Source organism: Aptenodytes patagonicus, unplaced genomic scaffold (genome assembly GCF_965638725.1).
Source record: "Aptenodytes patagonicus unplaced genomic scaffold, bAptPat1.pri.cur scaffold_639, whole genome shotgun sequence".
Taxonomy (NCBI): domain Eukaryota; kingdom Metazoa; phylum Chordata; class Aves; order Sphenisciformes; family Spheniscidae; genus Aptenodytes; species Aptenodytes patagonicus.
This window is the reverse complement of record NW_027472533.1, coordinates 1-15,724: the sequence shown is the minus strand read 5'-3', so window position 1 is coordinate 15,724 and position 15,724 is coordinate 1. Positions and strand designations below refer to the sequence as shown.

The 15,724-nt window shown below is 53.7% G+C and overlaps 1 protein-coding gene across 1 annotated transcript; it reads left to right on the top strand.

The window, feature by feature from the left end:
* The first annotated feature begins 3,154 nt into the window (after positions 1-3,154).
* On the top strand, positions 3,155-14,575 carry ZC3H4 (zinc finger CCCH-type containing 4). The gene is given in 15 exon segments (XM_076364139.1): positions 3,155-3,394; positions 6,148-6,367; positions 7,004-7,114; positions 7,375-7,597; positions 8,273-8,418; positions 8,564-8,660; positions 8,761-8,906; positions 9,293-9,406; positions 9,637-9,748; positions 10,144-10,253; positions 10,402-10,760; positions 11,006-11,223; positions 11,226-11,369; positions 11,558-11,809; positions 12,368-14,575. Coding segments are annotated over 15 exon segments (3,822 nt in total). The 5' UTR covers positions 3,155-3,284; the 3' UTR covers positions 13,828-14,575.
* The last annotated feature ends 1,149 nt before the right edge of the window (positions 14,576-15,724 follow it).

Sequence of the window (15,724 nt, the reverse complement as noted above, 5' to 3'; positions counted from 1 at the left end):
GCTGTTTTTAAATGTTTGTGACGGGACCCTTGTGGTCCTTGCACCTTCTGCGGCTTGACTTTACCACGAAATCATAAAGCTGGGATATTTCCCCCCCCCCCCCGCCCCCTTCGATCAGAGGTCCGCTATCGGAGCTTGAAAATGTTAACTGGTCTGGCCGAAATGTTTTTAGTTCGGGGTGAGTGGGACCTCATAGCATCGATTTCCCCCCCCCCCCCCCCAGTATATTCAGTTAGTGACTTTGTTCTGTTATTTTACTAAAGGTACGTACATGTTTAAGCTCTATGCTTCCACTCTTGATCCCGGAAGAATCCAAACTGGTTTTTGGTTGTCCGCTGCTAACGGCGTAAGCGATTTTTTATCCGTACCAAGATGAGTTGGAAAGGACAGATGTGGTAGAAAAGAAAGAAAAGAAGCCGCCGGAAAACTTCAGGTTAATTTTCTCCCTTTCGAGGGACGGAAGAACCAGGAATTGTTCGAACGTCAGGAGTTTTCAGGGATTGTACTACCGAGTTTACAGGAGTTGTTGACTGGTTCCATAAAGCGAGGAGTATTTTTTTTTAATATAGTTAAATATTAGCAGTAGGAGTCAAACTTCTTGTCTGGGGCTTTTCCTTGTGCCTTGCTTCCCCTGACCCATTTTTAATCGGGCTTAACCTCCTCTTGGCGCTCACGATTTGCTAGAGGTTACCTTTTAAATCGTGCAAGCACGCAGGCAGGCGTTTTAACATCTGTACCGGGAGTAGCTCCCTGGAAAATCGGAGCAACTTCTGATAGAGAAGCAAAGCACCCGCCAGGAATTTTTTTTTCGCAGGGACAGGGTTGGTTTTTGTTGTGGTTTTTTTTTTTTTCTAAGGGCGTAATTGTTCGGCTGAGGCTCCTTGGGTCGAGCGAGGCTTTGTTGTACCAGGTTAAAGGGAGGGCTAAGGCAAATCCTAGACCCCGGCAGCTTTTTTTTTTTATTTATTTTTTTTTTCCCCGGGGCCTGGGACGTATCCCGTTGCTGTGGCATCAGCCGTGCTGTGGCAGCGAGGACGTCAGCGCTCGGCGTTAGGATTTCACTGCAGGGTTCGGATAGGAGGAGCGGGAAGGAGCTAACCTGCGAGCGGAGGGGACGTTCAGAATTAGCAGCTGAATCGAGCGCGTTCCCCGAAATATCTTGAGTTGTGACCAAAGAGCGCGTGGAAGTTTCCCTTAGTATAAACGTCGCTTAAAAACACGGGTTTTAGGGATCTCAGGAGGAGGATTTTCCCCGATTACAGCCAGGAGTGGGCTAAAGGGATCTCTCTCCAAGCCTCTTAGAAGTTGGTACAACGTATTCGTTACCGTAATGGAAAAAAACCCCCCAACCCCAAAACCCGACTATATGGAAGATACAAAAAGCTGATAAATTTTAATGGCTTCTGCCCCGGTCCGCGCAGTTTGAATGAGGCAGCGTGGCCCCGCTGCCTTCAAAGCGGCGCTTCTTTTATTTCTTGATTGATGTATTTCCCCCTGGTTTCCACTTGGAATAAAATGGAAGGCGGCCGCACCGGCGGGCCGGAGGAGAGCTTAGTTCCTTTGGGATTATTCTGGAATAATCAGTGTTTTGGTGAAAGAACAGAGATCTCGCTGAATAATTTTCTCCGGTGCGGAGCGTGCAGGTGTGATGCTGGGGTGGGATACGTTTCCTCCGAGCAAGTTGTGGGCGAGGCAGTAAACTTCTGCTGAAGCGTTAAATGCGTGATTAATGACCTTTAGCTGGGTGTAGCGGTCACTCGGAGAAGCCTGGCCTTGTGTTTTCGCTAGACAACCTTAAAATGCAGAGAACGAGCAAAAACTACGTGTCTGTCCTAAAAAGAACTAAATTCCGCTTAAAAGCAGCGCAATATCCCCGCCCTGTTGTACAGGCGGAGGGGGCCGGTTTTAAATCCCGCTCCGAAATAGCTGGCGGAGGGTTGCTCTCAGCCGGGATGATCCGCTCTCGCCAAAAAAAAACCCCAAACCCCACTCCCCCTCGAGCTCAGCCAGTTGGTTTACGGTTAATTTTCAGTTTTTACTTGGTTTTATTGAGCTTACGATTTCAATTTGCCATCTGATCGTTTCCCCCCCCCCCTCCCCTCCACGGAGTACGCTGTCAGGTTGTTAAAAATCAACTTTAAACTCTCGTGGTCGCTCAGCTCGAGGCAGAAGGTGTTTTATCCTAAAGACACGCACGTGTGTGTGCGCGCAGCGTTAAGTCCCCGTCAAGCATTTTACTTAAAATCCCGTAAAATTAGGAGCGAACGTTTGCTTACCGTGAGATTAAATTGCCGCGGATTTGCAAGCCGGTGACTTCCAGAGCGTTTGCGCTTTATTTTCAAAGCCTTCCCGCCGCATCGCTCGGAAAAAAGCATTTTCACCCCAACGCCATCCCCCCCCCCCCCCCCCAACCCCGGCCCCGGCCTTTGCGTTCCTCGAAGTTAAACCGAGATCTACCTTCGTACACGAACCCCCTCCCTGCTCTCGGCGTCCGTGGATCCGCTCCGGCAAAACCAGATCGCGCACACGGGCGGCCGATTTCACGGTCAGCTGCACCTCTTGTGCAAAAAGCCGCCGTATAAAGGAAGGTTTCTTCCAGCAGGTCGGCTATTAAATCGGGGGGTGTTTTTTTTATAGGGGTACTGTATAGAAGTTACTCCGAGGTACGGGTCTGTCGCACCTACGTGTATAGAGCAGGTGAGAGCACACAAAGCTCTCTCTTTTCTTCAAAATAGTAAAAAACGCGTGTGTTTTTCCAGGGGTGGGAGCCGAGAGGCTTGTTTTCGACGGGGGTTTCCTTCGGGTGTAATGGGCGAGGAGCAATAATATCTTTACTAGGGCTGGGAGGGTCTGTCAGCTATAACCGACAGTAAATCCGCCGTCTAGGCCACCTCTCATCTGTCACTTCGTTAACGCTCATTTCCAAATGTAACAAAGCCTCAGCTGTATAAAGTGACGTCACTCATTTTAAGGTAATACTTTAAAATACGCGCTGCTCCTCAGTGGCCAGAATAGCAAAAAACAAAAAAAAAACCCCTAACACGCTCATTCCTACTTATTTTTCCCGTAGCAAAGCGCTCACGCTGCCGGTACGGCAGGATAACGATTGGAAAGGGCTTTTGTTTTTTTTCCAGGCGTCGTCACCGCCGTGTTACGTCATTGCCGTGGCGCTGAGGTCACAAACGCCGCGCGGCAGCCGGCGTGGGTCCTTCTGCGAGGATGTGTGCTGCGCCGGGGACCGGCCCCTATAGATCAGGCGGGCAGGAGCGATAGGAAAGCCCGGGATGAGCGCGGATTCGGGGAAGAATTTTCCCCCAGTCAGTGTTTTCTGCAGTACCAATAGTTGCTTAACAGACATGGCTTCTTCACCGCGTACCCGCAGCGACTCTCCACGGTGAGCCGTCCCCCGAAAATGCACGACGTTGCTTTAATTGCTTTAATTTTTTTTTTTTCCCCCCCTGTCCAGCCTTAGAAATCGTTCGGTTGCTTTCAAACCGCCCTTACCCGCCGGTTGCCGTATTTCAAATGACTCCGTTTCGTCGGGTTTAAAACCATTAGGCAAAACTCGGTGCTTCGATAATACTTGCCTACAACTTTTCAGGGCGCTTTCCCAGCGCCCAGTAAGCCCCACAGTCCCTCTGAGAGGTTGGTGTGTCGTTTCTGGCCCAAACCTCCTCAAATCCGGCAGAACTGGAGTTAAAAACCGGCAAGGGATGGTATTGCCCGTCTTAAGATGTCGTTTGGTATCTAAGCCTCTGTATAAACACGATTTCTCAGGCTTTCCTTCTTTAGGAGGCGTGTGTTGATTAATTACTTACTAGTCATCTGATTAATTAATTACTATTCCTCTGCTAAACAGCTCAGTTTTGACGGCTGGGCCTCGGTCCCGTCTCTTGGTGCTTTTCAAACGAGCCTTGCAGCGGCCGCAAAATTTTTACGCGTGGTTCTCGGGAGCCTTTTTGGTCTTCGTTTCGGTAACCACGGCGAATTTAATAACGCAGTTGTCAATCGGGACGCGGCTCCAGGGGTGTAGCCTCCTCTAAACCTTGATATCGGACCAGAGCAACTCAAGGCAGGGTAAAAGGGCCTGTCCTGTCCAAAATGAAGGGTAATTATCACTCCTGAAAATTGCAATTAAGGTGTTAGCGACACGCGTTTGCTCCTCTCTGAAGGCAGCGGGGAAGGCAGGGAGCGATCGCGATCCCCAGCCGGCGAGGACTTCTGGGAGCGGGTAAATGACGCTGATTTCGACGGAGCGATGCCGAAGGGAATAGCCAGTTTTTGCAAAGACGTCTGGCGTGAGGGCGTTTTATCGGGCCGCAGCGGGCTTTGTAGCAGCTCCTCGTTTCCTACAAGCCTGTCCCGTGCCCGGGGTGAGCTGCGGCGGTGTTTCGCCCCGCTGTGCTCGCTAGTCCTCTGCTAGCGGGTTGCTGGAAACGATCCAGGGACCTGGTGGCACGTCTAGTTTGAAATCCGTTTATTGATGAACCTGTCCCTCTAGGGGAAAGGAGAGGGGCTTTGGCAGGACTTTTATATAAGTGTTTAAATACGCGGCTATTTAAATTCCTTTCCGTAAGCTTGTTTTGTTTCTGTTTCTACTTCTGCTCGGCTTCGTGCGGAGCGCGGGTTTCTCGGGTCTTGTTCCAAGACTGATCTCGCTGAATGCGAACACCTGAAGGATGCTGCATTCCTGCGACAGAAGTCGCTTCCACCGATAGTCGCCTTTAAAACTTCTGTATACACCTAGGAATTACGCGTCAGGTTTAAGAGCTTGATGAGCCATACTTGAGTGAGATTTTGGAGCTAGCCTGTTATTAAAATGGTGCAAGCGCAAACAAAAACAAGAGGGGAGCTTTGCATCAGCGTCGGACCGGGTGGCCGGATCCGAGTGTTTGCTCTCCGGCGATGCCGAAACCACCTCAGGATGCTTCCTGGGGATTGCTAACGCTGGGTTTTGTAGTTTTATTAGTGTGCTCGGGCAAATAATTCAGTTTTTCTTGGGTGGTTGGTTTTTTTTTTAACGTGACCTGAGGTTATCAACAGGTCGGCTCGCTCACGCAGCACAGCTTTTTCCGAATGCCGTTCATAAACCTCATTTCGGCTTCCAGACCATCCTGAGAGCTACCGAGCGGCGGCAGCTCCTTCTTCCAGCCGAGCTGCCTTCTCCGCAGCCGGCGGCACGGCACGGCACGGCACGCCGCCGCGGCTGCCGTTCCCATTGGAATGCTAAAGGGGGGACTTTACAGCAGCCAAAGAAGCCAGTCTTCCCGTAGCCCCCCCCAAAAAAAACCCAACCAGAGGGATGCGTGTCAAAGATCCACCTGCTACACGCTCCTAAACTGTTGTTTGTGAACGACCGTGACATGTAAACAAGCCGGCGTTTACGTTTTTAATTACAGCTTAAGCGAAAAGGGAGGAGGAGACCCCACTCTCGTTTTAAAATCACGCGGCGACAAACTCGGGACCTGTCGGGAGAGAAGGAAAACGCAAGGGAGCCGACTGAACTCGTGCCGGATTACACATTTAATCCGTTACGAGGTTGTAAAAAGTTTCTCGTAACCCCTATCCGAGTAATTTTTAATTGAATTTAATGGAGTGGGGCTTGGGGAATCCTCTTGAGGAAGTTTCAGATTTGCTTTATCACCTCCGCTGACCACAGTTGTGAGTGAAGGGTAGCGTGAGGTAGAGAGAGTGGAAATAACTGGGCACGCGTCTCTCGATTTGGCAGACCAGCGTGGTATTTACTTAACTCTTGTCTTCTAGAGGACCGATTGTTCTATTAAAACACCGATTTCCCTTCTTGGAGGGGGCCGAATCTTTTATTAGAGCACCAATTTCCATTCTTGGAGTTCATTTGCAGTAGTTTCATGTGAAAGCTGAGCACCGTCGTGTTGTGGCTTCGGTTCGTTGTTTGCGAGATGCTTCTTCGCCATCTTTAACTCCAGGCTGAGCGAGAGCTTGAGCGGATTTCGGTGGGAGAGACGAACAGGATCGGTCTTTGCGGTCAGATATTTAAACCCGCGGTAGCTAGGAATTTGTGAGCGCTTTGGGAGCCGAGTGCCTGGCTGGCTGGTGAGCGGAGTAAGCAGGTTTTCTTTTCTTTTTTTTTTAAATAAGGGGAATTAAACGTGCCTGTCCGCTTTACAGGGAGGATGGAGAACTGGAAGAAGGGGAGCTGGAGGACGACGGAGGGGAGGAGGCGCAGGATCCCTCCGAATCTCAAGAGAGGGGTCGGAAGGAGAAAGGGGAGAAGCATCACAGCGATTCAGATGATGAGAAAGCCCATCGACGGATGAAGCGCAAGCGTCGGAAAGAGAGAGAGAAAGAGAAGAGGAGATCCAAGAAGAAAAGGAAATCCAAACACAAGGTGAGCCACGCGCTGCTTTTGCCTCCCGGGTCCTCCGGGATCCCGGCTCCGGTCTGCCTTCCTCTGCCATCAGGCGTCTCCAGGGAATTCCTCCTCTAACATTGTTACGGGTGGTTTGGGGCTCTTCCCCTAACGATAATTGCGAGGTGGGAGCGCTCGCGGGATTTCTTGGGGTTCAGCTCCTTAACGCCTTCCTCCTCTGAGGACTAACAAGCCCAGCAGCGGGGCACCGAGGTCTGCAGGTAGGATAAAAATGCTGCAGCACTCTCTTGTCCGTCTGAGGATGCAGAGCGGAAAGGAAACAGTTTTTTGGAGTTAGGTATTCACCTCGAAGGGGATTGCGGACTGGCGTATTTGCAAAATCAAGGATGTTTTTGTTACTCAAGGTCCAAGAATTTCTGGAGCGCAGAGGGCGTATCGTGTTTGTCTTCGTTAGATAACCTGCTAACAGGCTTCCAGTTTGTAATTCAGTGAACACCGTGAAGATTTTGTTAAGCAAAAATTGAGTTCCCTAAAAAAGGGAGGACAGAGGGAGACTTAGTTGCGTCGTATAGAAAGGCCAGAGGCCTGGCAGCAGCGTCAGAGTCAGAGCTGGCCTGTAATCAAATTGCACCGCCTGTTTTCCTTGCCTTGCAGCGCCACGCTTCTTCCAGCGATGACTTCTCTGATTACAGCGAGGACTCAGACTTCAGTCCTGGTGAAAAGGGACACAGAAAATACAGGGAATACAGCCCTCCCTACTCTTCCGTAAGTACCTGCCAGCGGACAGGGGAGGGGGAGCTGCTCTCCGGTTGAGAGCCGCTGCGGGATTTGAGCGCCGGTGCCCGTCTAGCTCCATCTACGGGCCACACGCTTTGGCTCTGGTCCTTTAGCCTGTTTATTTTTCACCTAGCTGTGATTTGGGGAGGGGGGGGGGGAAGGTTTTAATGATTTTTAAAAATTAAGTCATGATAGTAGGCTTGATACACGCCTTTTCTTTGTCGCTAACCTCTCTGCCTCTCCCAAAGTCCCACCAGCAGTATCCGTCCTCTCACAGCGCTCCCATGCAAAAGAAGAGCTACTCTAAAATGGAGAGCAAGAATTACGGCATGTATGAGGACTACGAGAACGAGGAGTACGGTCAGTACGAGGGGGAAGAGGATGACGATATAGGGAAGGAAGATTACGACGACTTTGCGAAAGAGCTGAATCAATACCGGAGAGCGAAGGAAGGCTCTCACCGGGGGCGAGGTATGTCTAAACGTTCCTTTTTTCCACCGTATCTCTGACGCTCCTTACCTGCAGCTCGTTTAGCTGATCTGCGGCCAAATAAGGCCCGACACGCGCGGGAAGCTTCATGAAGGTGAACTGCCCTGCCGGCGTGAAGCCCTGCCTGCGGAGAGCCAGCTGCAGTGGCCTAAAACACTCATCGGTGTTAGTCTGTGACAGGGGAAAGTGGGTTTTTCGTGTTTTCCACTCCGGGGGGAAAGTGCAGATCCCCGTGGATAATTTAACGTTTTAAATAAGCACTCTTCTTGCTAGCCTAAGTGGTTGAAAATGGATAAAATGAAACAAAACCTTTGTTTGAAAGGAAAATGAAGTCGATTGGTAGCGTAACGAGTCCGATGTCATCCCTTCTGGAGTACACAGATTTACGTTACCGGTCTAACGTCCCTGTGCAGCAGCTGACGTGGTCGCACAGCATTGGGTTTTTTTTAAAAAAGGTTATCATTTGGCTTCTTAAAAATCCGTTCTTTTAGCATATTAAAAACTGATTGACTTAGAAACAAGTTTTTAAGATGCTGGTAATCCCGTACCGTAAGGTTATTCTGTATTTTTCCTTGTCTGGCATATCGTTGGGCTATTTCGACGTACCTGAGGGGTGAAACGCAGCACAAAGCCGACCCCGTCCCTTTGTTTCGCCAGGTGGCCGTGGCCGAGGCAGAGGGTACCGAGGGCGAGGCGGCAGAGGGGGAATGAGAGGAGGCCGAGGCATGGGCCGAGGGAACCGAGGGCGAGGCAGAGGTGACCACCCCGAGGAAGAGGAGGAAATGTACGACGAAGAGATGGAAGTAAGTGCGGAGCCTCTAACCTGCTCTCGGGCAACCACGGAGGCGAGAGACTATCCTTTTTCACGACTGGGACGCCTGTGTTTGAGGGGGAATGGGCTGCCCTTCATCCCCGCTCGCTCAAGGCACCGATCTTTCTCGTTTGCAGTACTGCGATAACGAGGAGCCCATCGGCGATGACGAGTACGACGACTACTCGAAAGAGCTGAATCAGTACCGCAGGAGTAAGGAGAATCGCGGACGGGGTGAGTGGGATAACGAGCCGTGCTGGGACGGCCCCCGCTTTCTGCCCTCTCACACGTTCTAAGGAAGGAGAGACATTAGAAACGAGGGGGCGTATTTCAGGTTTAAATCGAGGACGTGGTCGCGGCCCCAGAGGAAGAGGAAATAAAGGAATGGGCAGAGGACGAGGCAGAGGTGGAAACAGAAGTGGAATGGGGAAGGGTGGTGGAATGAACGAAGACGACGATTACTACGACGAGGACATGGGAGTGAGTAGCTCTTTGTTTTCTGATGGCTTGCTGCGGTGCTGGATGCCCCCCTTTCCCCCATCCCCCCCTCTGTAAATCCAGTCAGGCTTGGAAGAAAGCCTTCGCAGGAGCGAAAAAACCCAACGGATCTTCCCCAAGATCCACAAAAGTTGCCCCGTCTCTGAAGGGGATGGATGTTTTGGATTCCGATCCGCTGACGGGTCCCTCGAGCCGTCCTCGGGAGCCTGCTAGGCTCAGCGCGCTCGTCTTCGCCTCCCGTTTTCATCCCAAATCTCAGTGTTTTTCCCTCTCGGAGATGGCTGCGTAGGAAGTTTTAATTGCTCTCGTGTGATCTGTTGCTTTGTATTTCGAATTCTTTGTCAACTAATACGGTGTGCTTCCCATAGGATGGAGGAGGTGGTGGAAATTACCGGCGGAACGATCACGATAAACCCCACCAGCAGTCGGATAAGAAAGGGAAAGTGATCTGCAAATACTTTGTGGAAGGCAGATGTACCTGGGTAAGGGAATAATTCGAGAATATTTCTGTAGCTCTCTCGATACACACACAGAACCGTCACTGAAGCGTCAGGTCCAGGTTTTAAGCCATTTCGGGGAGGGATTCGTGCCTACAAAGAGCGTTTTGTAAAGACTACGCCTCCCCCCCGTCCGTCCTAGGTGTGTTCTGGGCTGCTGACAAACGCGTTGGCACTTCCACCTGCTAACGCGCTGTCGTGTTGTTTCCGAACAGGGCGACCACTGCAATTTCAGCCATGACATTGAACTACCAAAGAAACGGGAACTGTGCAAGTTCTACATCACCGGCTACTGCGCCAGGGCTGAAAACTGCCCTTACATGCATGATATCCTTTTGGTTTTTAACTGTTTCATTAAGCCAGCCTTAAATCGGTCTCGTTTACTCTCGGAGGGAGGCGGTTGGGGGGGGGAAAAAAGGCCATTCCTGGGTAACGCGCCCTCCGCTGACAGGCTGAACGACCGGGGCCGCAGACAGCCCTCCCCGTTCCTTCTTAGCCTCACCTTTCCTGCTGAAGAAATGAGGTTTGTGGCCGTTGCGCCTGCAGGAAAACACGGCAGAAAGGAAAGCGGGGTGTTTCTGGCAACGGTAGTTTAATGTCAGCCTCGTGACCGCGAAAATCCTACACGTCGAGAGCCACATTTCAAAGTGAAAAGCATCTCTAGCCTCTCTGGCTGTAGGAGTAACTCCCTGTTGGGGTTTATTCTCCTTAATAAATGATACGGGACTTCCCTTGCAAGCTGTTCCACACCACGGGCAACTGTATCAACGGGGATGACTGCATGTTTTCCCACGATCCGCTCACAGAGGAGACGCGGGAGCTTCTGGACAAGGTACAGGGGAGTGTTAACGCAGGTTCGGTGTCCGTTTTTCTTCCGTGGAGGTAGATCCCGCAGGTGGAAAGGGAGGGAGAGGTTTTCTGGAGCGCGGCGGTCGGCAGGGCAGCCCCGCGGATCTCCTCTTACTCCTTTATCTTCTCAGATGCTAGCGGACGATGCAGAAGCGGGCGCAGAGGATGAGAAAGAAGTCGAAGAGCTAAAGAAACAGGGCATCAATCCTCTCCCCAAACCACCCCCTGGGGTGGGCTTGCTGCCCACACCTCCTCGCCCGCCCGGACCGCCGGCTCCAACGTCTCCAAACGGGAGACCGATCCCCGGAGGCCCTCCTCCCCCTCCGCCGCCACCGCTTCCACCGCCGGGGCCGCAGATGCCGCCACCGATGCACGAGCCTCTGTCGCCGCAGCAGCTGCAGCAACAACAGGACATGTACAAGAAGATCCCCTCGCTGTTTGAGATCGTCGTGCGGCCGACCGGGCAGCTGGCGGAGAAGCTGGGCGTGAGGTGGGTGTCGCCATCTCCAGGTAGCGGGGAGAGGGACGGGGACGGCGGATTTTATGTGTCGAACGAGGGGCTCTGCCCTAACGCCCCGACGCAGCCGCTGACGGTGGGCGCAAGCGCTTAGAAAAGAGGTTTCTCTCCATTTTGGGGGCCGGCGCCGGTGCTGCCGCTCGGAGAGCCCCGGGTCCGTCCCTCCGGAAGCGGAGAGCGCACGTTAAAGCGGATTTTCTTCTTGTTTTCTCTTTCAGGCACCCAGGTCCGCCTCCCCCCAGGTTCCCCGGGCCAGGAGGACCCCCAGGACCAATGCCTGGACCCATGCACCCCGACATGCATCCCGACATGCACCCCGACATGCACCCGGACATGCACCCGGACATGCACCCCGACATGCACCCGGATATGCACCCGGACATGCACCCGGACATGCCGATGGGCCCGGGAATGAATCCCGGCCCTCCGATGGGTCCCGGCCCCCCATGATGCCCTACGGACCGGATGATTCCCCCCACTCCGGCATGATGCCGCCCGTCCCACCGGCGCAAGGTTTCTATGATAATTTCTACCAGCAGCAAGAAGGTCTGGAGATGGATCACGGCATGATGGGAGACCCAGGTACGTCCCGAGGATCTGCCGGGATCGGCTCTTAGGTGCTTTGCCGGACATGCCGGCTCGGAGACAGGTTGTTCCCGGGATGCTCGGCCACAGCGGCAGGCCGAGGGGGGGGGGGGGGGGCGGGAAATTGGGTTGTTTTTCGCGGCTTTGAGATTTTCTTTTAACACGTGATGATCTTTCCTCGGCAGAAGACTACGGTGGTTACGAGGACATGGAAGGGCCTCCGGGAGAGCACATGTTCCCCGATCCGTCCTTGGATCACGATGCCTTGTGCGAAGGAGGCCCGCCCGGCTTACCGAAACCGCCGGGCAGCATCCCCGATTTCATGCCGTCGGCGCAGAGAGCGCTTTACTTGAGAATCCAGCAGAAGCAGCAAGAGGAAGAGGAGAGAGCTCGGAGACTAGCCGAGAGCAGTAAGCAGGACCGCGAAAATGAGGAAGGCAAGTTAGCAAAACACGAGGCGGGGGGGAGGATAATTTGGATCTCCTTCGGTTTCTAGTCGTCGTCCCCCCCCGCCCCGAGGTGTCATCTGCGAAAAAGAGGGGGCCGTCGGAGAAACGGGGGTGTCGGGGAGGAATTCTTTAGGGAACAAGGGGTGCTGAGCGCCTCAGAGAAAATCCCCGGCATCGAAAGAGCGCGTTGCTGGTGAAGGGAGGGGAGCAGGTCTGCCGAAGAAATGGGAACGGCTGGCCAGAAGGCGAACGAGATAGGGTTGCTGGCTTCGATCGCGGTGAAGCCCGCTGCAGACAGGAGGAAGAGGAAGAGAGGGATGCTTACGGCTCTCCGGTAATTTGCGGGGGAAAAAACGAGACCGGGGAGGCCGAGGCTGTCAGACGTGGTCCCCCGTTTCGGCAAAACAGAGGGAGGGTTGGGAATTTGAGCAGCGTTGAGTTGAGAGGGGAGAGGGGACGCGTTTTGGGGACCTTCTCGTCGGCGTGGCGGCTTGACCGTGCTTTACTTGCCTGTTAGCGGCTGCTTCCTCTTCTCCTTCCTCCCAGGCGATACCGGTAACTGGTATTCCAGCGACGAAGATGACGGTGGAAGCAGCGTCACCTCCATATTGAAAACCCTAAGGCAACAAAGCTCCGGCAGACCTCACGCCCAAGCCTCCCACGGAGAAATCGGGCCACCCTCCGGCGTGAGCGACCCTCGCCTGCAAAAAGCCCAAGCAGGAGGGAGCGGTCGTCCTGCCGACCCGCGTTTACGAGATCCCAGGCTTTCCCGAAACGCGGACCTTTCCGTCCCGTCTCTCCCCGGGGATTCGGGACCCACCGACCCCAGGCTGGCACGACACATTCCCTCCTCTGCCCCCAAACCAGAAGCTCCTCATTCCAGCGTCGGCGGCGGTCAGAAACCCCCCCTGCTCCCCGACGAGGAGGAAGGGGAAAGGGCTCTACGGGATAAACCGGTCAACATCCCCCTAGATGCTCTCCCGGGCCATTCCCTGCGGGATCCCCGCTCCCAGCTGCAGCAGTTCAGCCACATCAAAAAAGACGTCGTCCTCAACAAACCCAACTTTGCCCGGATGATCCTGTGGAGCCCAGAGGATCTGATTCCGCTACCGATCCCAAAGCAAGAGTTTATTCCCGTCCCGGCTGCCCTTCAATCCATGCCTACCCTCGATCCGCGTCTTAACAGACCCCAAACGGGTCTTTCCGATCCCAGGCAGAGGGGGGGAACGGCGCCGGGGGACACCGGTTCCTCTTCGGGTACCGGTCTCCCCGATTTCGAGCTCCTGTCGAGGATATTAAAGACTGTGAACGCGGCCGGCAGCCCGTCTTCCAGCCAGAGCGACAAACCCAGCGACCCTCGGATGCGGAAAGCCCCCGCCGATCCCAGGTTACAAAAATCTGCCGAAACGGGGGTTTCTAGGGTCCCTAAAACGGCAGAGCCGGCTTCCGCCGGCGACGCCGCCCCGGCCATCGCTCCCTACGACCCCCGGCTTCTGACGGCCGGCGGGCTGAGCAAAGGCAGCGGGCAAAGCAGCGTGCTGAGCGCCATCAGCTTGTACGATCCCAGGACTCCGAGCTCGGGCGGCAAAGCTTCCGAGTCTCCTAACGAAGGCAACTCATCCTCCAAATCCTCGGATTCCGGCAAAACCACCGGCAAAACCAAGGAACCCCTTTTCGTCCGGCGATCGGCGTTGGATCAACCCGAATCGGAGAAGGCGAGCGCCGAATCCGCTACGGACAGGTACAACAGCTATAACCGGCCTCGTCCCAAAGCCGCCGCCGCCGCCGCCGCCGTCCCCCCCGCCCAAGAAACGGCCCCCCAACCCGGGGTGCACAACCTCCCGGTCCCCTCCGTTTACGGCATGGTCAAACAGAGCGCCAAATCCGGTTCGGGAAGCCCGTTCGCGGGAAACAGCCCGGCGCAGGACGGCGAGCAGCAAGACGCCGCTTCCCTTAAAGACGTCTTTAAGGGTTTCGATCCCACGGCTTCCCCTTTCTGCCAGTAGTATTACAAAAAAAAAAACCCAAACCGAACCAAAACCCACAACAAACCCAACAACAACAAAAAAAAACAACCCCCCAAACAGCCCCCCCCCCCCCCAAAAAAAAAACAAAGCCGGACCCCGACTCGGCTCCGCGCCATCGAATTAGCAGCGCGGTGGCGGTAACGTGATTTATTTGGGGTTCGGGGTTCTTTTTTTTCTTTCCCCCCCCTTTCTCGGTTTGTTTTAATTCCATTAGCGCTCCCTTTAGCCCCGTAACGTGTATATAAATCCCGGCTCCCGCCGTAACTAAAGAGAGTTTTAAAAGACGAAGCCGAGTCTCCCTCTGCGATAACGACCAGCGTTTTCTTTCTTTTAGCGCTTTTTGGGGTTTGTTTTTTTTTTCCCCCCACCCCGAAAGACCAAAAAAAACCCCAAAACCCAACCCCAACCCCGATGGAAATCATCCGGGGGCTGGGGGTGGGGGGGGGGAAGAAATACTTAAATCTCCTCCGCGTTTCGAACCCGACTTCTCCGGCTCCGCTCGGGGAGGAAAAATTAAACACCACGATTCTTAATTTCTTGCTTTAAAAAAAAAAACCAAACAAAACAACAAACAAACCCCCGCTTTGATGGGTGGCGGGGTTCGTTTTTACGCCGGAATTAACTAAAACCCTTTGTATTATAGCCTTTTTCTAAAATTCCGCTGTGGCGAAGGGGAGCAACCATGGAAAAAACCACAAACACCCCCCCCCACACCCCCCCCTCAAAAAAAAAAACCCCCCCCCCAAACCATGTGAAATTGCTTTTGTAATTGCGGGGAGGGGGCGTTTCTGGTTTCTTCGGATTTCTTTTTCCTTCTTTTTTTTTGGGGGGGGGGGGGGGGGGGGGGTTTGCATCGGAAGTAAATATTTTTTAGGCCGTTTCTCGGCGATTTTCGAGAGGAATCGGGGCTTCGAATCCCCGAGGAGGCGAGGAAACCTTTAACGGCCCCGAAAATTCCGCAGCCCTACCGCAAAAAGAACCAAAACCCCCCCCCCCCCCGCAACCAACCCAACAAGACGACAAGTTTGCGTTATTGACATTAAATTATTCGTCTCGAAGCCGATTCCGCTCGTGTTTTGCAACCCGAAAAGGGGATTTTTTTCCATATCCCCCCCCCCCCCCCCAAAAAAAATAAAAAGAGCAGGGCTGCGCTCGGCGCTTTTGGGGGGGGGGGGGTTTGGGGGTTGTTTTTTTTTGTCCGTCGTGGAGAGAGACCGATCCTTCCGGAAAAGGGACTTCAAACCCCGTTCCCGGCTGGAAAAAAAATCGCCGCGATGCGACCGGAGGGAGAAAAAACCAAAACCCCAAACCCCCCCCCCCAAAAAACCCCACGCGCGAAAAACCCCACCGCGGCTTTTTTTTTTTTGGGGGGGGGGGTGGGGGTGAAATAGATCTCGGCTCGAGGTAACCGCCGGCGTGCGGAATCCCCCCCCCCCCAAAAAAAAAAACCCCCACCCGGTTATTTATCAGCGATAAACAGCCCCGGGGGTTGTTGTTTGGGGGGGGGGGGGGGGCCGTTTGGTTGGTCGGGGTTCGGTTTTGGGGGGGGTTTGTTTTTTTTTTCTTTCTTTTTTTCTTCTCCACCCCTCGCCCCGCGAAATTCTTTTCCCCCCCGCGGCGTTTCGAGGGCCCGGCGGCGGGTCGCTTTGAACGGGGAAAGAACCGGAACTTTTTTGTAAAAGGCTTTAGTAAATATTTTATTTTCTAGGGATTAAAATTGACATTTTTCCGCCCGCGCGCGCGGGGGGGGGGGGGAAAATAATAACCAAAACCCTACGAAAAACCGCGAGGGCCGGGGGGGGGGGGTGGCGGGGGGGGGGGTTGGGTATTTTTTATTCCGCCTGCCGGAGGTTTTCGAAGAAAAGCGGATTGTAAT